Source organism: Diceros bicornis, chromosome 7 (genome assembly GCF_020826845.1).
Source record: "Diceros bicornis minor isolate mBicDic1 chromosome 7, mDicBic1.mat.cur, whole genome shotgun sequence".
Lineage (NCBI taxonomy): Eukaryota > Metazoa > Chordata > Mammalia > Perissodactyla > Rhinocerotidae > Diceros > Diceros bicornis.
Genome location: NC_080746.1, coordinates 32,595,668 through 32,618,410, shown reverse-complemented (window position 1 = coordinate 32,618,410; position 22,743 = coordinate 32,595,668). Strand labels below are relative to the sequence as shown.

At 37.0% G+C, this 22,743-nt stretch overlaps 1 protein-coding gene across 1 annotated transcript; it reads left to right on the top strand.

The window, feature by feature from the left end:
- The first annotated feature begins 57 nt into the window (after positions 1-57).
- On the top strand, positions 58-22,420 carry BIRC2 (baculoviral IAP repeat containing 2). The gene is made up of 9 exons (XM_058545332.1): positions 58-445; positions 1,653-3,810; positions 3,913-4,012; positions 7,826-7,904; positions 8,498-8,546; positions 18,697-18,939; positions 21,023-21,277; positions 21,555-21,596; positions 21,708-22,420. The coding sequence occupies exons 2-9, from the start codon at positions 2,913-2,915 to the stop codon at positions 21,899-21,901; spliced, it is 1,860 nt and encodes a 619-aa protein (XP_058401315.1). The 5' UTR covers positions 58-445; positions 1,653-2,912; the 3' UTR covers positions 21,902-22,420.
- Positions 22,421-22,743: the final 323 nt, after the last annotated feature.

Here is a 22,743-nt window from a genome sequence, read left to right as displayed (position 1 = left end):
AAACCGCCGGCACTGGGGCGTTTCCGCAGGGTTTCCCAAGATTCAAACTCCACGGCTCCCCGTTTGCCACGTCCCCGTCAGGAGAATGTCAGGGACTGAGAGAGAAGGAAACGTTACTCAAACTGCAAGATTAAAAATCGAAACACCGAGATGATGTGGACGCTCGCGCCTCGCCCCGCGGGCTGACCAACTTCCCGCAGGCGGACGCGCCCTCGCTCCCGCTCTCGGACCGCAGACTCCCCGGCGCCCTCGAGCGGCGGTGACGCGGGGCCGGGCCAGGCGCGCTGACGTCACCGTGCGTCTGCGTGGGCCCTGCTTGGGCGGGGGGCTTCGGGAGCGCCGGACCGGAGCCGGCGGGCCTGTCTTCTGTCGGCGCCGTTGCTCTGGGTCTGTGGAGGTCGCCGGGCAGCCGCGCTGTTTCCGTGTTTGCTGCGCCGGCACTGCGGTGAGTGCAGCTCCTTCCGGGCCCGGGCCCGGGCCGCGCGGGGACCCGCTTCCCCGAAGCTGCGGCTGGGCCAGGGAGGGCAGGCCCTGGGCCCCTGGGGCCGGGGGGCGCGGGTCGCGGTGAGCTCTCTCCACTGGCTCTCTCTATTCTCCCCGAGGCTTTTTAATTCGGAAGTTTCAGCTCCAAGACTCGAAGTCGGAGATAAAAATTGACCTGTTTGCACGCCCGCCCTGGCCGCCGCCCACTTTTCGGCCCTTGGACTTTGACCAAGATGTTTTCTCATAGAGGTTTTGCAGGAATTTAATTTAACCCTCGGTGTTCCTTTAATTTAATATGTTGAAACGAAGACAGGTGTGTGGCGGCCACATCTCACGTTTCAGAGTTCGAGCTGTGCTCCGCCACTTCAGGAGTCTGTTGTGTATTGAGAGAAGTAACTCCGGGAAATCAGTGGGTAAATCCCACAGTTTCTCTTCTTTTCCCTTGCAATCTATCCCCCCACCCGGCTACAGTTTGCATGAAGATGGCAGAATCCACAGTACGGTGTTTGTGTATACAAATTTAAAGATATGATATCAAGTCCTGGTGGAACGAAAGCATTTGTGCAGTGGTCACGTTCCCAAGGCCAGTGTTTTTCCCATTGTGCTATGTTTTGTTTTCGAGTTGCTTTCTGTGGTTGTGGCTTGGGAGTTGTAGAGTTTAAGGGTTTATATTAATGAGTTTCTGATGCATTTTACGCTTACTGGTCAGTTTGCCTAGTCCTGGAAAGATGTGACTTTCAAAAATAACATCACTGTCTAATTATTGCTGTACTGTTGCTGATGGGATGTAGTCTCTCTTTTTCACCGCTGTCCCCTTTTGCTATTAGCAAACTGCCAGAGATATCATCTTTAAACCGTTAAAAGTTGTCACCAGAAAAGGGGAGGAGACCAAGGACAAAATACTTTCCTCTTTGGAAATGTCCATCTGTCTTCAAAGTTGTACGTTTAAAAAAAAATGTATAGTTAGTGCTAAGGGGGGTATATGGCATTTATTTGAATTAAGAGCTTTTCCATTTAGAAAGTTTTGGAGACAAATTGCTGGAATTAAGATGTGGTATTATCTAAAGTGTAAATCATTTTTAAGACTTCACTGAATAAATTGAAGAGTGTGTAAGTTCTATTTAACATGAAGATAGTTTTCTAAAATAGCTTTTGTTTTTTCTTTTCAGATTTACAGCTCTGAAGAGTCTACTTTTTCCCCCTCTTTTTTCCCCCTGCAGTAATAAATCCCGTTATGGAGACCCAGAAACTTTATAAAGGGATATAGTTTGAATTCTGTGGAGTGTAATTTTGTGTATGAATAGGGTTTTCAGAAAGAATGCTACTAGGGATAATTACTGGTACATTTTGCAGAAGCAGTAATTCTCTTGGTAGTGCAATATTTTGTTAGGCATTTGTATTAACACTAAAAAGGACAAGCTGTATCTTGATAAATTGATTTATCTTTAATTACAAAATGAGTGTATAATAGATGCATGACCTTAAGTGAAAGACAGATGATTTAATTTTTAAATGGAGTGTAAAAAGTTTCAGCTGTGGCAATTTTATGGTTAACTAGTTAAGTTTATGGAGAAAATACTTTCAGTTGATCAAGTGTAATAAAGTGATATGCAGTTAGGAAGAAAGGCAACATAATGATGCTGCAGGAAATGGAAACAAATATAGACAATATTTAACAAAGATGGAAGATTTAGCAGTTTGTGGGCTTTAAGCAAAATTAATTTCATTTGATATCATACACACTATAATGAGCATAAGTTCAATAAAGCTTGTGGGTGTTGACGTCCCCAAAAGTTGTTAGCTGAAGCTAATATAACCCACTTAAGTAAATACTATGATGATAAGCTATGTGAAATTAGCCTTTCGATAATGTGACCATACAAAGACTTTAGTTCTTGTTTACTAGAATAAAACAAGGTTTTTTTTATATATCATATTAAAGTACTTGTAGGGAAAGAATCTTGAATATAGATTTTTCCTCTTGTAGCATAATTAGTAATTGGCTTGACATCTAGGCTTTGTAGGCTGTAATCAGAAGCAAATTAAAGGTATAACTTAGGTATTCTACAGTTGTTTAGAATTTTGGGAATATAAACCCACTTGAAAAATCAAGGAGTTTTAACTTATTTTTAGAAGTATATCAACTTAATTCAGGCCATTAGGTTAGTATTGCACCAAATAAGAAGCACATAACACTTAAGTTACCTAAAAGAGTTAATATAATCCCAAAGAGTACTAAATAGTATCTTGGTAATTGAGGGGAGAGATTCATCCTACCTGAGTGTAAACTCAGGTGTAAGTCCAGTAAAGAAGGTTTAGTGAGTTTTACATAAGTAGGAGCTTATTTGATTCTTTATGGTAAAAATCTAGTGTGAAGAGATGAGAAATTTCATGTGAAGGTTTTTAGCCATTCAAAAGTAAAATCACTCATGCACAAAACTACCTCCCAAAGACTTGTCCCAGGTCCCTCGTATCAAAAAATTAAGAGTATAATGGAAGATAGCACGGTCTTATCAAGTTGGACAGTCGGCAACAAACAGAAAATGAAATATGACTTTTCATGTGAACTCTACAGAATGTCTACGTATTCAACTTTCCCCACCGGTGTTCCTGTGTCAGAAAGGAGTCTTGCTCGTGCTGGTTTTTATTACACTGGTGTGAATGACAAGGTCAAATGCTTCTGTTGTGGCCTGATGCTGGATAACTGGAAACAAGGAGACAATCCTATTGAAAAGCATAAACAGCTATATCCTAGCTGTAGCTTTATTCAGAATCTGATTTCTGTTACTAGTCTGGAATCCACCTCTAAGAATACTTCTCCAATGAGAAACAGTTTTACACATTCATTATCTCCCACTTTGGAACATAGTGGGTCATTCAGTGGTTCTTATTCTAACCTTTCACCAAACCTTGTTAATTCTAGAGCAGTCGAAGACTTCTCCCCGTTGAGGACTAACCCCTACAGTTATGCAATGAGTACTGAAGAAGCTAGATTTCTTACTTACCATATGTGGCCGTTAACCTTTTTGTCACCATCAGAATTGGCAAAAGCTGGCTTTTATTATATAGGACCAGGAGATAGGGTAGCCTGCTTTGCCTGTGGTGGGACTCTAAGTAACTGGGAACCGAAGGATGATGCTATGTCAGAACACCGGAGGCATTTCCCCAATTGTCCATTTTTGGAAAATTCTCTGGAAACGCTGAGGTTTAGCATTTCAAATTTGAGCATGCAGACACATGCAGCTCGACTGAGAACATTTATGTACTGGCCATCTAGTGTACCAGTTCAGCCTGAGCAGCTTGCAAGTGCTGGATTCTATTATGTGGGTAAGAAACAATCTAATATATAGCTATACATTTTATCTAGTTCATTTTGATTTACATGTTAGAATATGTGTGTATTCAGTTTTAGTTTTTTGTTTTCCTTAGGTCGCAACGATGATGTCAAATGCTTTTGTTGTGATGGTGGCTTAAGGTGTTGGGAATCTGGAGATGACCCATGGGTAGAACATGCCAAGTGGTTTCCGAGGTAATTGTTTTGAAAGGTATTTCTACACAAAGCTCTGTGCTTAAGAGAAGTAGGCATGCTTTCATGATTAAATTTACATTTTAATATAACAGTTTCTTTTACTATTGGGGAATTTGTCTTTTAAAATACGAAGTTTTAACGTTAATTATTTTGATGAAAAATGTTGTAGAATGTTCTGTGTTTTCTTCTTTTGCAAGCCATGTACTCGGGATGTAATTTAACTTATTCTTGATGATGCATTTACAATTATGGCCAAACATTTCATTTACATATTTCCCATTTTACTTTAAAGAAGACTTAAGGATTATGAAGATATGTAAAATAGAACAAAAGGAGCATAAGTTAGAAAACAGTAAGAAGGGAACAGGAAAACAAGAAGGGAGCCATAAAATGGATCTAGGAATAAGACAAATATAAAAATGCATATAATAAAAGCTGGTTAAGTCTTATTATAATTGTAAATTATTTTTTCTATACAGTTTTATCTTGTGATATGTCACTTATGTCCTTTTAGTCACTCTGTCTCTAGCAGTATCTCTTATTTTTTACCATGGCTTAGAAAGAATTTAGAGGCAATGTTGTTAGTGGAAATAGAATTAGAAATTTATTCTGTTTTTGTTTTTGAGTAGCTATGTCGACTTGGGCAAGCCATGTGATCCCTTGAACCTCTTTCCTCATCTGTAAAATCAGGAGATTGGACTAGATAATGTTGTTGTTGTTTTTTTAATTGTAGTAAAATATACCTAACATAAAATTCACTATTTTAAGCATTTTTAAGTGTGCAGTTCTTTGGCATGAAGTACATTCATATTGTTCCTCAATCATTACCACTGTGCATTTAAAAACTTTTTCATCTTTCCAAACTAAAACTTGCACTTATTACGCTAACTCTCCATTCCTCCCTCCCTCCCTCCAGCCCGTGGCAACCACCATTCACCTTTCTGTCTCTATGAATTTGACTACTCTAGGCACCTCATATAAGTGGAATTGTATAATGTAGATAATGTTTGACCTGTGAGTACCTTTCACAATCATGAGGAATCTCTTGAACCCCTTCAGGAAATTAAAAAATCCTTTTGTCATTTTTGTATAATATAAGATACAAAAGAAATATGAAGTGAGAAATATTTTTTTATGGATTAGTACATTGTTAAAAGTTGTATTTTAAAATTATATCTTTAATATTCATAATATATCAAGATAAATTTTGACTTTCTAACTCTGGAAAGTAATATATATTTTGTTTGTTTTTAATCATTTATGTAGGAAAAAGCATGTTTTATTGTCAGAATTTTAAATGACCTAATTATGCCTGGCTCTATGGGATTGTGTACATATAATTTGAAATTTAACTAATATAGTATTAAAGAGACCAAAACAGCTTTCCAATTTCAGTGTTTGAATTGCTGCATTTTGTCCTTTATAAAACAAAACAAAACAAAACAAAATCTTGGTTTGTTTCTGTAATTTGTGTTTTGTTTTAAATGGTTAAATAACACAAAAGGCTTAGGGGTGCTTTTTGTAATCACTTCTGAAATCAACAAATTTCAATTGTGGATAATCTTAAATCTCAGTAAATGAAAAGTCAAAATGGATAATTGTTATCACTTTATTTTAACACAGTTTGTTTATTTATCAAATATTTGGGTGCCTACTGGATACTATTTTAGATACTGGGGATGTAACAGTGAATAAGACAGACAAAAATCTGTGTCCTCATAGAATTCACTGGAGAAAAGGGAAGTATGGAGCAGCCAGGGTTCGTTATACTTCCTGTCTTTAATCATTATGAATATAAATTAATCAGTCCCGGAATAAAAATAATTTAAAATTATATAAAGATGAAGAACACAATGACAAGTAGCTCTGTTATCTGGGTGATAACCTTGAGTCCTGAGCATGCCTGTATGATCTCTACTGATTCTACCCATTCACTAGTTGAGGGACATTTGGGTTCTTTCCAGTTTGGAGCGATAATGAATAAAATCACTCTAAACATTAATAAACATTTGTGAACATATGTTTTCATTTTGCTTGGATAAATACTTAGAAGTGGGACTTGTGGGTTGTATGGCAAGTTTTGATTTAACTGTATAAGAAACTGCTAAATTGTTTTCTGAAATGGCTGTACCATTTTATTTTATTTATTTTTTTGAGGAAGATTGGCCCAGTGTTAATATCTGTTGCCAATTTTCTTCTTTTTCATTTTTCTCCCCAAAGCCCCAGTACTTAGTTGTGTATCATAGTTGTAGAGTTGTAACTCTTCTTTGTGGGACGTGGCCTCAGCATGGCCTGATGAGTGGTGAGTAGGTCTGCGCCCAGGATCTGAAGCAGCGAACCCCAGACCCCTGAAGCAGAATGCACGAACTTAACTGCTGCGCCACTGGGCTGGCCCCAGCTGCACCATTTTAAATTACCACTGGCAATGTATGAGACCTCCAGGTGTTACACATTTTCTTTTTTTGCTTAAGAAAGATTAGCCCTGAGCTAACATCTGTGCCAGTCTTCCTCTACTTTGTATGTGGGTTGCCGCCACAACGTGGCTGAAGAGTGGTGTAGGTCCACGCCTGGGAACTGAACCTGGGCTGCTGAAGCAGAGTGTGCCGAACTTAACCACTACGCCCTGGGGCTGGCCCCCAGATATTCCACATTTTTAACTACACTTGGTGTTGTCAGTCCTTTTGATTTTAGCCATTGTAATAGATGTGTAGTGGTATTTCACTGTGATTTTAATTAGCATTTCCTTAATGATTAACGATGGTAAACTTCTTATTTGCTTCTTTGCCATCTATATATCTTTTTTGGTGAAGATCTGTTCAAATCTTTTGCCCACTTTAAAGTTGTTTTTTTTTAAATTACTAAGTTTTGAAAGTTATTAATGTATTCTAGATACAAGTCCTTTATTAGATGTGTTTTGAAAACTTGCAGTCTGTGGCTTGTCTTTTCATTTTCTTAACAGTGTCTTTTGATGAACAGAAGTTTTTAATTTTGATGACATCAGTTTATCAATTTTATCTTTTATGGGTTATGCTGTTGGTTTCTTAGCTAAGAAATCTTTCCCTAACCTAAGGACAAAAAAAGATTTTCTCCTGTGTTTTCTTGTAGAAGTCTTATTGTTTTAGGTTTTACATTTAGGTATATGATTCATTTGTAGTTTATTTTTGTATATAGCATGGGCACAGATCAGGGTTCATTGTTTTTTGCATATGGATATCAAGACGTGTAGCACCATTTGTTGAAAAACAAAAGGAATGAAATGGAAACACGTTATGTGAACTTCCTGGAACACCTTTGAGACGTTCTAGTAGTTTGAAAACAAGTATTTGGGAAACACTGTCACATTATGTATAGATGAAAATGATTCAGTGTTTTTGAAGGGAGTGTTGATGCTTCAAATGTAATGGAAGAGTAGACACTGGAGAAAGATTAGCAGTTATTATATTGTAAAAGATCACATTTTAAATACTGAATTACAGTTTCTGAAACTATATTAAGCCCCCAAAGTATATTGTCTAGAACAGCATTTGTCAAGCCTTAGCTTGTGCTCCTTTGAGGTCCAGACCCTTTTATTGTTGTTATTATGTTAATGCAATTAAATAGAAAATATCAGAATGCATCAACACATACTTAAGAGTTTGTAGTGTTTTATGAGAATTTTGTTTGTGTTAGGTATGTGTGTGTGGTAGCTTATGATGTAAAATGTTTATACTATGGGGTACAATCAAAGAGGTTGAAAGCCACTTTTCTAGAATGGTCAGGTTATATTTCTGGTATAAAACAATTTTTAAAAATAATTTTCCTTTTATGTTTTAGATGTGAGTTCTTGATACGCATGAAAGGGCAGGAGTTTGTTGATGAGATTCAAGCTAGGTATCCTCATCTTCTTGAACAGGTAAATAAGTTTTTATAATTGGCAACATTGAATTCTAAATAATAATTACAAAAAATATAAGTAGATATTTACATCTGTTTTCTTATTAATTATAGTTACATGTTTTGTATCCATATTAATGACACCTTTAATTTTTATTTTTGTAACTACCTTTTCAGGGCTAAACAAAAAAGATTGTTTTTAGTTTTTCGAAAAATCACTCAACTTGCCATTGTACAAATTGGTGGTGGGATTGGAGGAGGATCTTTAAGATCTCCTCCATCTTTTTCAGAAAAACAAACAAAAAATAACTTGTTAGGAGTTTGGAACCTCTAAGAGTGATCCAACTGACTTTCTAAATGGAAAAAGAAACCATTAATACTTTTTCCTACTTTCCTGAAACTAGAGAAATACTTGAATTATAATTTGGAAGTAGGTGAAGTTTAAGGAAATTTTTATGATGATTAAGGTAAAACAAAGCAAAATGAAGTATGTAAATTACCCAGTTTTCCAAAGAGTATGTACATTACTTAATGTAAACTTATTTAATTGTTGCTCTGTTCAATTGTTTGAGATTTCTGAGTTTACCTATTAATTTTTGTTCCATTTTATAGCTGTTGTCAACTTCAGACACTCCTGGAGATGAAAATGCTGATCCACCAAGTATGTATGAAAATACTTCAAATATGGAATAGGAATTTTTATAAGAATGTTAAGAATGAAAGTATGTAAATAAAGGATTTCTGAGGTCATAGGAAAAAGTGCCAGGGAGTTAACTAATAAATATTATGTCTACCAAGATTGATGACATTTTTAGAGGATTCTAGGAAGTATGCTGGTCTTTGTTCTTAAAGTGCTGATTTTCCAACTGGAGAGACAAGACACCTGCAAAAGAAAAACAACCATAGCAGATAGCTCAAAGAATGAGAGGTGCAAATAAAAAGCCCTCCGAACAGGAAAAGTTTGCTGTAAGCTGGCATGTTTGAAAAGGCCCAATTCACTTATGATTTAAAAATTGGACTAGATGTTAGGTATTTGTCAAGCATACAGTATTTTAGTGTAAGACAGGGAATATATTTTCTGGTTAAAACTTAATTTTAGCCACGTCTGGCATTTAGTTAATGTATGTAATGTACATATGTTATGGTGTCCAAAATAGTGAAGATAATAGTCCACTGTTTTCTGCACTGCTCTAGAAAGAGGTGTTCTGTTCTTGGCACGCTACTTCAAAGAGGGATATTGGCAGATTTGTAGCAGGACCAGAAGAAGATGACCAAGATGTATAAGAGTCCTAGAAACTATGACTCAGGAGGATTGTTGAGGATTTGTTAGTATTTGACTTGGAAAAGAAAAAGAGTTACTTGGGTACAGGATTACTGTCTCCTGGGTAGTGGAGCTGGAAATGATAGACAGTAGTCCTCATTGTTCTTACTTTAAATTTATAACTGCAGCTTTCTAGTGAGCTGCCCTGCAATCCTACTGCAGTTCCCTAATAAAATCACTTTGCTAAACTTCCAAATGACTGTTTCACATTTCTCTCTTCATAAGTTTTTAAGACTCTCTTTCCTACTTATTCTCAGCTCATAACCTTGCTTCGCTGAGAAAATAAAAACAGTGAAGAGGGGGCCGGCCCGGTGACTTAGCGGTTGGGTGTGCGTGTTCTGATACTGGCGGCCTGGGTTCGGATCCTGGGTGCGCACCAACGCACCGCTTCTCCGGCCATGCTGAGGCCGCATCCCACATACAGCAACTAGAAGGATGTGCAACTATGACGTACAACTATCTACTGGGGCTTTGGGGAAAAAAAAAAAGGAGGAGAATTGGCAATACATGTTAGCTCAGAGCCCGTCTTCCTCAGCAAAAAGAAGAGGATTAGCATGGATGTTAGCTCAGGGCTGATCTTCCTCTCACACACACAAAAAAAAAACAGTGAAGAGGGAACTACTTCATCTTCTCACCAGCAAAACCACCGGTCTACATAATGTATTCATATACTCTCCTTTCTGTTCTTTTATAAGGATACACTGTCCTTGCCCTTATCTAAGGCCAGCTTCTCCACTTGTCCTCTGTCCTCTGAATCTCATCCACTACTGCCAATTTAAGAACTTTGCTTTGGCAGTGATCTATGCTTTCTCTCTCACATCATAGATTTTTCAATCTCTCCAAATCAGTTATTTCAGCATGCAAACATAATGTACTATAGCCAATCCTAAGAAAACCTTTCCTTTCCCCATCTAGCTATTGTCTCATTTCTCTGCTTCTCTTTACAACAGAATGCCTAGATAGCTTTATCTGTGCTTACTCTCTTCTTCATCTTCCATGCTTTCTTTAACTTATTCTACTAAAAACTGTTCTCGTCAGGGTCACCAAGAACCACCATCTTAGCAGATCAACTACTTGACCTATTATCAGCATTTGAAACGGTTGAGTGCTTCATTCTGTTTCTTCCCCTCAGCTTTATTAAGGTATAATTGACGTATAATATTGTGTAAGTTTGAAGTGTACGATGGCATGATTTGATACACATATATTGCTAACTGATTATCACATTAAGGTTAGTTAACACATCTGTCACCTCACATAATTAGTTTTTTTTTTATGGTAACATTTAAGATTTATTCTCTTAGTAACTTACAAGTATATATTTCAATATTGGTAACTATAGTCACCACACTGTATATTAGATCCCCAGAAATTATTTATCTTATAACTTATTCATCTTATAAGGTCCATCCGTGTTGTCACAAATGGCAAGATTTCCTTCTTTTTTATGGGTCAATAATGTTCTACTGTATATATATATTATCACATTTTCTTTATCCACTCATCTGTTGGTGGATACTTAGAGGTTGTTTCCATGTATTGGCTATTGTAAATAATGCTGCAGTGAACACGGAGGTGCAGATATCTCTTTGAGACAGTGATGTCATTTCCTTCGGATCTATACACAGAAGTGAGATTGCTAGATCATGTGGTAGTTCTATTTTTAACTTTTTGAGGAATCTTCATACCATTTTCCGTAATGGCTGCACCAATTTGTATCCCCCCCAGCAGTGTACAAGGGTTCACTTTACTCCATAGCATTGCCAGCACTTATCTCTTGTCTTTATGATAATAGCTATTCTAACAGGTGTGAGATGATATCTTATTGTGGTTTTGATTTGCATTTCCCTGATTATTAGTGATGTTGTGCATCTTTTCATGTACCTATTGGCCATTTGTATTCTTTGGACAAATGTCTATTCAGATCTTCTGCCCATTTTTTAAATTTTTTTGGTGAGGAAAATTAGCCCTGAGCTGACATCTGCTGCCAATCTTCCTCTTTTCGCTGAGGAAGATTATCCCTGAGCTAACATCTGTGCCCGTCTTCCTCTATTTTGTATATGGGATGCCGCCTCAACATGGTTTGATGAGTGGTGCATGGGTCCGTGCCAGGATCTGAACCTGCAAACTCAGGGCTGCCAAAGTGGAGCATGCAAACTTGACCACTGCGCCACCGGGCCAGCCCTGGTCTATGTCTGTTTTTATGCCAATTACCATACTGTTTTGATTACTATAGCGTTGTAAAATAGTTTGAAACCAGGAAGTGTGATGCCTCCAGGTTGGTTCTTTTTTCTGATGATTGCTTTGGCTGTTTGGGGTCTTTTGTGGTTACATATGGATTTTAGAATTGTTTCTTCTTTTTCTGTGAAAAAGTGTCATTGGAATTTTGATAGAGATTGCATTGAATCTATAGATGGCTTTGGGTAATATGGATGTTTTAACAATATTAATTCTTCCAAACCATGAACATGGGATCTCTCTCCATTGATTTGTGTCTTCAGTTACTTTCACCAATGTCTTATAGTTTCAATGTCCAGATCTTTCTCCTCCTTGGTTAAATGTCTTCTTAAGTATTTTTTTTAAATTGAGATAGAATTATATTTTATTGTTTTTGATAGTATTGTAAATGGGATTGTTTTCTTTACTTCTTTTTCACATATTTCATCGTTAGTGTATAGAAGTAACCGATTTTTGTATGTTGATTTTTTTTTTTATCCTGTAACTTTAGTGAGTTCGTTTATTCTAACAGTTTTTTGGTGGAATTTTTAGGATTTTCTATATATAAGATCATGGCATCTGCAAACAGAGACAATTTTATTTGTTCCTTTTCTATTTGGATGCTTTTTATTTCTTATTTAATTGCTCTGGCTAGGCTGTCAGTACTATTTTGAATAAAAGTTGTGAGAGTGGGCACCCTTGTCTTATTCTTGATTTTATAGAAAAAACTCTCAGGTTTTCACTATTGATTATGGTGTTAGCTGTGAGTTTGTCATATATGGCTTTTATTATGTTGAGTATGTTCCTTCTGTACCCAATTTGTTAAGAGCTTTTATCATGAAAGGATGTTGAGTTTTCTCAAACACTTTTTCTGCGTCTATTGAGAGGGTCATATGATTTTTATCCTTCATTCCATTAATATGGTTTATCGATTTTCGTATGTTGAACCATCCTTGCATCCCAGAGGTAAATCCGACTTGGTTGTATGTATGATCCTTTTAATGTGCTGTTGAGTTCAGTTTGCTAGGACTTTGTTGAGAATTTTTGCATCTATATTCATCAAAGATATTGGCCTGTAGTTTTCTCTTCATGTAGTAGCCTTATCTGGCTTTAGTATCAGGGTAATGCTAGCCTCATAAAATGAGTTTGAGATTGTGTCCTCCTCTTCAGTTATTTGGAAGAGTTTGAGAAGCATGGGCATTAATTCTTTTTTAAATCTTTCGTAGAATTCACCAGTAAACCATCTGGTTGTGAGCTTTTCTTTGTTTGAAGGTTTTTGCTTACTGCTTCAATCATCTTAATTATTATTTGGCTGTTCAGATTTTCTATTTTTTCATGATTCAGTCTTGGTGAGTAGTATGTTTCTAGGAATTTATTCATTTTATCTAGATTATCCAATTTGTTAGTGTGTAATTGTTCAAGGTAGTCTCTTTGTATTTTTGGTGTCATTTGTAAGGTCTCCTCTTTCATTTATTATTTTGTTTGAGTCCTCTCTCTCTTTTTTCTTGGTTTGTCTGGGTAGAGGTTTGTTGATTTTGTTTATCATTTCTAAAAACCAAGTCTTAGCTTCATTTTTTTTCCTATTGTCTTTATAATCTCTATATCATTTATTTGCTCTTATCTTTATTATTTCCTTCCTTCCTGCTAACTTTGGTCTTAGTTTGTTTTCTTTCTCTATTTTTGAGGTATAAATTTAGGTTGTTTATTTGAGATCTTTCATTTTTCTTAATTTAGGTATTTATTGCTATAAATTTCCCTCTTAGAACTCCTTTTCTTGCATCCCCTAAGTTTTGGTATGTTGTGTTTTTACTTTTGTTTGTCTCAAGTTATTTTCTGATTTCCCCTTTGATCCATTGGTTGTTCAGGAGTGTGTTATTCAATTTCCCTGTATTTGTTAATTTTTCAGTTTTCTTCCTGTTACTGATTTCTAGTTTCATGCCATTGTGCTTGGAAAAGATTACTTGATATGATTTCAGTATTTTTAAATTTGTTAAGGCTTGCTTTGTGGCCTAACATATGATCTATCCTGAAGAATGTTCCATGTGAGTTTGAAAAGAATGTGTATTCTGGTGCTTTTGGAATGTTCTGTGTATGTCTGTTAGGTCTGTTTGGTGGATAGAGTTATTCAGGTCTGCTGTTTTCTTATTAGTTTTCTGTGTGAATGATCTATCTAATGATGAATGTGGGGTATTGAAGTCCCTTACTATTATTGTATTGCTCTCTATTTCTCCCTTTACTTCTGTTAGTATTTGCTTTAAATATTTAGGTGCTCCAGTGTTTGGTGCGTATATGTTTATAATTGTCATAGCCTCTTGATTAATTGACCCCTTTGTCACTATATAGTGACCTTCTTTGTCTCATGTCGCTGATTTTCTTTGAAAGTCTATTTTATTTGATGCAAGTGTAGCCATGCCTCATCTCTTTTGGTTACTATTTGCATGGAATATCTTTTTTCATCCCTTCACATTCAGCCTGTGTCCTTAAAGCTAAAGTGAGTCTCTTGTAGGCACCATATTGTTGAATCCTGTTTTTGTTTTAATCACTTCAGCCATTCTGTGTCTTTTGATTGGAGAAATTTAGTCCATTTACATTTAAATTATTTATTGATATGTAAAGACTTATTATTACGATTTTAATTGTTTTCAAACTGTTTTTTAGTACCTTTATTCATTTCTTTCTCTCTCGCTGTCTTCCTTTCTGTTTTATTTTCTGTAGTAGTATGCTTTAATTCCATTCTTTTTATATTTTGTGTATCTATTATAGCTTTTTCTTTGTATTTACCATAAGGCTTACATAAAACATCTTATAGATATAGTTTTCCATTTTAAGCTGATAACTTACCTTCAATCATATACAAAACTCTACACTTTTACTTCTCACCCCACATTTTATGCTATTGATGTCATACTTTACATTTTTTTGTATTATGCATCCATTAACAAATTATTGTAGTGATAGTTAATATTATTGTTTTTAACTTTTATACTCAAGATACAGTTACAGTATAGAGTATTCTGAGTTTGCTATGTATTTACCTTTACTAGTAAATTTTATACTTTTATGTGTTTTCATGTTGTTACTTAGCGTCCCTTTATTTCAACTTGAAGAAATCCCTTTAGCATTTCTTATAAGGCAGGTTTAGTGTTGATGAACTCCCTCGACTTTTGTTTGTCTGGAATGTCTTTATCCCTCCTGTATTTCTCAAGGACAGTTTTGCTAGTATTCTTGGTTGGTGGTTTTTTTCTTGTAGCACTTTGGTGTGTCACGTCATTCTCTCTTGGCCTGCAAGGTTTCTGCGGAGAAATTTGCTGATAGCCTTAGGGGGTTACCTTGTGTGTGATGAGTCATTTTTGTCTTGCTGCTTTTAAAATTCTCTCTTTGTCTTTGACTTTTAACATTTTGGCTGTAATGTGTCCTGGTGTAATCTTTGGGTTGATCTTGCTTGGGGTTTTTTGAACTTACTGTTTTTGGGTATCCATATCTCTCCCAAGATTTGGGAAGCATTCAGCTATTATTTCTTTAAATAAGCTTTCTCCTCCTTCTTCTCTCTCTTCTTCTGGGACTCCCATGATGTGAATGTTCATTTACTTGTTGGTGTCCCACAATTCATGTAGGCTTTCTTCATTCTTTTTCATTCTCTTTTCTTTTTGTTCCTATAACTAGCTGATCTCCCGTTGAGTTCTCTGAGTCTTTCTTCTGCGTGATCAAGCTCTCGATTGAATTTTTCAGTTCTGTCATTGTATTCTTCAGCTCCAAAATTTCTGTTTGGTTCTTTTTTATGGTTTCTATTTCTTTATTAAACTTCTGATTTTGTTCATACATTGTTATCTTTATTTCATTTAGTTGTCTGTCTTTGTTCTCTTGAATTTCATTGAGTTACTTTAAGATGATTATATTGAATTTGTTGTCAGGCAAATCATAGGTCTCCATTTCTTTGGGGTCGGTTACTGAATCTTCATTAGTTTCCTTTGGTGTTGTCATATTTGCCTGATTTGCATGGTATGTGTAGCCTTGCTTTGGTGTCTGTGTATTTGAAGGAGCAAATGCCTCCTACAGTCTTTGCAGACTCGTTTTGGCAGGTAAAGACCTTCTGTCATTTCCCTTGGCTGGTGGGATTACCTCTGGAATCACAGATGTGCTTAGTTGGAGCTGGTTACGAGGCTGTTGCTGGGTCTGTGATGTGATCCATGGTTGGTGGGCTTGTTACAAGGGGCTTGGGCTGGTTGTGGATTCTGTTTCACCCCTTGGTGGATGGGACTGCCTCCAGTACATTGTTTAGTAGGATGTTGTTGGGACAAGGGTCTGCGTCAAGGTCCACAGTTTAGTCCTCAGACAGCGGGCCCATTACCAGATGTGCAGATGGGTATGGCTCCTGCTGGGTTCCTGGGAAGGCTCCTGTCTGGTCACCGATGGGTCCCTTGGTGGCCAGGACTGGTTCTAGACTGTGGCTGAGAGGGCCTAGAACTGAGACCCAGGGCTATTTCAGGTGCTACAGCCAAGATTGAGGTCTGCAGACCTGGCTCTGGAGGCATGTCTCCTGCCCATCTCTTTGGTGCCTAGACTGCTCCCTGACTGCGGGTGGAGAGGCTGGAGCTGTTTCAGGATCGCCTGAGGTGCAGACATGAGTGTCTCCCACTGGTTCCATGTGCCAGCAGCACCGCTCGTGAACTGTGGCTGAGAAGGACTGGAACCAAGTATAGGGCCCTTTTCAGGAGCCTAGGGTACACAGCTGGGAGTGTCTCTTGCTGGGTTCCTGTGCCAGCAGTACTGTTTGTGGACTACAGCTGGGATGGTTGGAACTCAGTTATGAGGCCCTTTCAGAATCTGCAGTCTGACAATTGTGGCGGATTTACCTCCGGCAGCTCCCAGACCCTGGCTGGGTCTGGTTTACAGGCAACTTCAGTGTCCACAGCTGGGCTGAGGTCTGTATGCCTGTTACCGAAAGCATGGGTAGGCATGGCTCCTTCCCATTCCCTTGGTATATGGTGCTGGTGACAGGACCAAGCCAAATGGGGCTGTACCCAAGTCCTGAGAGGTATGGAACTGTTTCGGGTCTGTAGCCAGGACCATGATTGGTGAGTCAGCCATGTGGGTACGGGCCTGTCTTCTCAAAATGTCTCTCCTTGGTCTTGGACTGCACTGGGGTTTTGTAATCTTCTACCTGGATCCCAAAGCTCCCAAAAAGGCACTTTTGTCCGTGGATGGCTTCCAAATGTTGTTGAATGGGGATACAAGTAGGGGATATCTTATTTAGCAATCTTGCTGACATCACTATTCTGCATCCTTCTTAAGACATCTTCGCTTGGCTTCCCAGATATCACATTCTTGGTTTCCCCTATTTCCCTGGTTGATCATGAATAATATCCTTTGGTGGCTACTCCTTTTTCAAACTTCTAAATGAGGGAGTACCTCTCAACACTCAGCCCGAATTTATTTCTCCATTTCCTGAGCTCTAGGCTAGCATGTCCAACTACCCGTTTAAATCTCTAGTTGGCTATAAGGGGTGTTTCAGAGTTGATATGACCAAAGCAAACATTTTCTCCCTGTCCTTCATCCCTCTAATTTGCTCCGTCTCTGGTCTTCACCATCTCAGTTAATGGCACCCACTTGCTAAGGTCAAAAAGTTGACTCAGGTTAGGCATCATCCCTGATTCCTTTCTTTACTTTGTATATTTAATCTGTTAGAAGTCCTTTCATCTCTGCCCTCATAATATGTCCCAAATCCTATTACTTCTCCCCATCTCCACCACTATCAACCTAATCCAGACTGTCGTCGTCTTCTGTCATAATATTCTAACTGGTCTCTGATTCCATTTTACCTCATAAAAGTTGATGACAGAGCTGCCAGAATCATCTTTTGAAAAAACAAATCAGGTTTTTCAGTCTTCTGCTTAAAATCCTCCTAGAATATTCTAGCAAACTTAGAATAAAATATAAACTCCTCACAAGGTGCTCTACATGATCTGGGCATCACCCTCCTCTCTGACTTTCCACCACCTTCTTTCTGTTTCTTAAATATATGAGACTTTTCTCTTGACTTAAGACTTTTACACTTGCTCTTCTCTTTGCCTGGAAGACTTCTTTCAGATATTCCCATAGCTCATTCCTTATCATTCAAGGGTTTGTTCTGGTGTTATCTCTTCAGATAGCATTTCCACATATGTTTGAGCAAGGGAGCACAGGATACATCGTAGCCATTGTATATTTATATGTTTATTATAACAGTTTTCCAGCAGATGGCAGTAAAGTGTCTTAAAGAAGGATGTCTTTTTTTTTTTAAACTGTGGCTCAACTGAGTCTTTTTTTTTTTTTAATAATTTTATTTATTTATTTTTTTCCCCCAAAGCCCCAGTAGATAGTTGTATGTCGTAGTTGCACATCCTTCTAGTTGCTGCATGTGGGACTCGGCCTCAGAGTGGCCAGAAAAGCGTTGGGTTGGTGCGCGCCCGGGATCCAAACCCGGGCCGCCAGCAGCGGAATGCGCGCACTTAACCGCTAAGCCACGGGGCCGGCCCAGGATGTCTTTTTATATCTTTCACAGAGGTGCCATATTGGCCAGCATTGACCCTGTTATCAGAGAATGCCTCCCTGACCCCCCTATCTCAATTGTCCTCCTGCCTCCTAGTTTGTTTTAATCACCTTACACTGCTTTATTTTCTTCAGAGCATGTGTTGCTATCTGAAATCACATTACTTCTTTAACCACATTTTTAGAAATATTTTGCATGAACTAGGTATCCATTTTACTGTTCTTCCCGTCTTTGTTATTCTCTCTGCGTCATCTGTCCACCTCTCCTAGATTCTGCTCTTGTCCATCCTTCAAGTCCAAACGCTAATGCCATCTTTTCCAGAAAGTCTTTGTTGAGTTCCCCAACTTTCCTGGCTGAAGTGAGATAATTTCTCACTTCTAAATTTGTGTGGCGTATTGGTTTTCAAAAATGACTGTACATTGGAGTTATTTGGGGAATTTTTAAAAGGTACAGATTCCCAAGCTGCATCCCTAGAGAGTCTCTCATTAAGTAGGTCTAGGATGTAGCCTTGGAAGTGGTGTTTCAAAAAAGTACAGCATATTATTACACTCTCATTTGATCCTTATCAAAAGGTCAAACTTTTGTTGGAGTTGATTGGAGGTTGTTGGAGGTAATTGGTGCCTGTAGCTCATCTCCCTTACTAGGATATAAGCAGCATGAGATTAAAGATTGTGTCATAGTCTTTATTTTTCTCCATATTTTGTGTTTGTAGAATTTAACATTGGTACATATCTTTTCAAATAGTTGTTCATTTTGGACCTGGAGAAAGTTCTTCGGAAGATGCAGTCATGATGAATACACCTGTGGTTAAAGCTGCCTTGGAAATGGGCTTCAGTAGAAGCCTGGTAAAACAGACAGTTCAGAGTAAAATCCTAACAACTGGAGAGAATTACAAAACAGTTAATGACATTGTGTCAGCACTTCTTAATGCTGAAGATGAAAAAAGGGAAGAGGAGAAGGAAAGACAAACTGAAGAGACAGCATCAGGTATTTGGGAGTGTTAGTCATCTGCATTATTTCTCAGTGGGGCTCATAGGACTGTCTCACATGTTGCAGGACAGTTAACATCCTTGTCTGTCCGCTAACTGCTCAGAGCAGCCACCACTCATTTCCAAACCACACATTCCCGTCTCCACTGTGGGCGGTGTAGTGCCCGAGTTGAGAACCATTGACTACAGCTTTTTTCTATATGTTTATTTTCCAGTAAGATCCCTGATTTATACTAATCAGAGGATTTTAGTATAACTCTTTTCTTGAGCTATGTTGCATTTCTTCCTCATATATAACAAATTCAAATTGTTTTGAAAAAGCAAGATTTTAAAGTTGGATACAAGTCTTGTTTCTACTTTTTTTTTTTTAAGTTCCTTCAAATCATATTCTTAATATGGTGTTTGACTTTCTAATCCTTGCTTAGTGATTCTTATACAAAAGATAGAAGTGATGATGAAATCGTAGAGCTTAATGAGAAACCCCTGCCCAACCCAAAGATAGTGGGGAACTGATTTTGGTATTCATCCAGATTATGTTAAGCCTCAGACTCCCAAAACAAGTCTTTTGAGTTATCATTCCTTCAACAAATATTAATTGAGCATGAGCACCTATGTCAAATACTGTACTAGTCATGGTGCTTGCTCTGAAGAAGCTTATAGACTAGCTTTGGAGACTAGTGTGCAAAAGACATGGTTAAAGAGCCAGCAGAGGTGAAGGTTGCATATATAGTCTAAATTGGGGTATTTGGGTTGGAAGACACTTTTTCTATTTAAACTTGCAATGATAGGAATAGTTTAAGAGAACTTTATTGTGGGGCCACATAGCAAATTGTTTCAAGTCTGACTTCTAGATTGAGACAGATTTGTGTTTAAATCCTGGCTCTGACAGTTATCAGCTTGGCAGTTTATTTAACCATACCTCAGCTTTCTCATCTGTAAAATGGGGAAGGAAAATAGACTTCTCTTTTTAAAACTTATTTCTCATTAAACATGAAAATGTAGAGATGTGTTTTTTTTTTTTTTTTTTTTAAGCCTGAAAAGGCAATTAAATATTATGGTGATTAGGACACCAAAAGAAGGAACTTTTTGAAGAATACCTCAGGAATTCATGCCCATATTCCGTAAATATAGGAAGTTAATATGGATTTTATGTGACTTGAGGTTAAAGGAGAAAACATTTGCTCTTATAAAAATGTTAGGCGTGATTCATATGCAGTTTGTTTTTTTTAAATTGGTATAAACCTAGACGTTTGTAAAATAATATTGGTAGCTAACTATGTGCCAGATATTGTGTTACATACTTTACATGTATCTCATACAATCCTTACAACTCTTTGAGGAAAGTTCTATTATCTTATTTTACAGATGAGGAAACTGAGGTGTATGGAGGTTAGGGCACATAGCTGGTGGTAAGTGGCTAGGCTGGCATGGAGCGAGATCTGTCCTGACCTTACAGCTCAAACTTTTCAGCACTGCAGTACTGCGTCTTAAGCATGGAGTTGAAAAGAATGCTTATCTAGGAGACCTGGTTCTGCAACTGATTTCCTTCTGTGACCTTGGACAGGTCACTCATTCTTTTCTGAGTCTTTTTCTCCCTACCTGAAAATGAGAAGCCTTGTTTAATTGACAGGATCTTTGTATCAAGTGAGACAATTTATATGAGAATGCTTATAAAAGTCAACTGATAGAATGCAAATAGAAGGCATGCAAATAGAAGGCAGTATTATTAATTGTACGGGGGAAAGTATAGAGGTGGGAAAATTTTACTATCTTCTAAAATTCTCTGTTTACTTTCAACAGAATAAAGCGGGGTTTTAAGATACGTAAATATATAGACTTTAGAAAGTGACAAAAAGAGAAACCCTATGTGTACTGTATAATATGCCTTAGCTAAATCTTCTGGAAGTTTTCCAAATGACAGACATTAAAGTGCAAACAAGTAATTTTGTTCTTTTTTGATCTCCTGTTTGTGTAGTGCCTAAATTGTTTGTAGGGTTAGTGACTATATGAGTGTAATCGGAGCAGTTTAAAATCTAATGGATTTTTTCTTTCTTTCTTTTTTTTTTTTTTTAAAAATGAAGATGATTTGTCATTAATTCGGAGGAATAGAATGGCTCTCTTTCAACAGTTGACATGTGTGCTTCCTATCCTGGATAATCTTTTAAAGGCCAATGTAATTAATAAGCAGGAACATGATATTATTAAACAAAAAACGCAGATACCTTTACAAGCAAGAGAACTTATTGATACCATTTTAGTTAAAGGAAATGCTGCTGCCAACATCTTCAAAAACTGTCTAAAAGAAATTGACGCTACATTATATGAGAACTTATTTGGTGAGTTTGTTGGTAAAATTAGTTTAGAAATCCTTGGGATTATGTTTATCTTTGTGTTTGACAAACAAATCCAATTAGCAAACTATAGTCTATATGTTTAACTTGTTCTAAAAAAGTGAACTCTTTTATTACCCAAATAGTATGGCTAAATAATTCCTGATAATATATAGCTAGAATCTATGTTGTTCAATAGATGATAGGTGAAAAAAAATAGGTAATAGGTGAAGCACTCTTGTATTTGGTAGATGATGCTTTTCATATGTTTTTCTTTCCTCAGTGGAAAAAAATATGAAGTATGTTCCAACAGAAGATGTTTCAGGTAAAACAAAATTAAGACTTAAGACCAACATGAAATCTTCTTCTTCTTTTTTTAATGGGAGATAAGGTAGAAACTGAATTGCACTAAAGTTTTTTTTGTTGTTGTTACTAGGTCTGTCGCTGGAAGAACAATTGAGGAGGCTCCAGGAAGAAAGAACTTGTAAAGTGTGTATGGACAAAGAAGTTTCTATTGTGTTCATTCCTTGTGGTCATCTGGTAGTATGCCAGGAATGTGCCCCTGCTCTGAGAAAGTGTCCTATTTGCAGGGGTATAATTAAGGGTACTGTTCGTACATTTCTTTCATAAGAGAAAAATAGGCTATATCTTAGCCTATATGTAAAAGTCTTTAAAATATTATTGAACATTGGATGTCATCTGAAGTAAAAAAAGATTTATTGATTCTTTAATTAGTAACATTTGTGTTCTACTCTGCTTTGGTACTAGTAATCTTGTTAAAAAAACAGTATTGTATATCATATTTAATCTTAATCTCTGTTTAATGAAAGGGAAGATTTGTGTTTGATGAGCTATATTAGTGTATGTGTGTAAACATAGAAGAAATTAAAAGAGTAGTCTCAGTGCTATTATGTGTCATTTCAGGAGTGGCTGGACTTGGTATTCTTTCTGAAAGCTTTGAGTACTACGTAAGAGTGTAGTTTAAAAGAACTGGAAACCAGGAACTCTGGAGTTTATGAAAGTTATGGTGCCAAATTCTCTTTGGTGTTTTTTCACTTATGTTGTAAAATAAGGATTTTTCTTTTACTGGCAAATAAGCTTTTCCCTAATTTGTGAGAAATGTCTTAATAAAGTTCTTTAAAAAGACTACATCATTAAAAAGTTTTTTTTATCGTGACTTAAAAACTAGTTTCCATATGCCTTGATCGGGTTATAAGGATTAAATGAGATAATGTACATATGCAGAGTACCTGTCACATTGTAAGCACTCAAATGCTAGCTATTAAATAAAAAATTGAATTCATGCAACAAATTACTAAGAAGTGTTTTTTAATAGTAATGTGATTTATGAGAATGCCTTTAGATGACAGTATCTTTTTAGTTGCTTTGGATATTATAGATATAATTTGAATTAAATATCTGTATCAGAAATTCTTAAATAAAATTAGGTAGATCTATGTTGGGATTTTCAA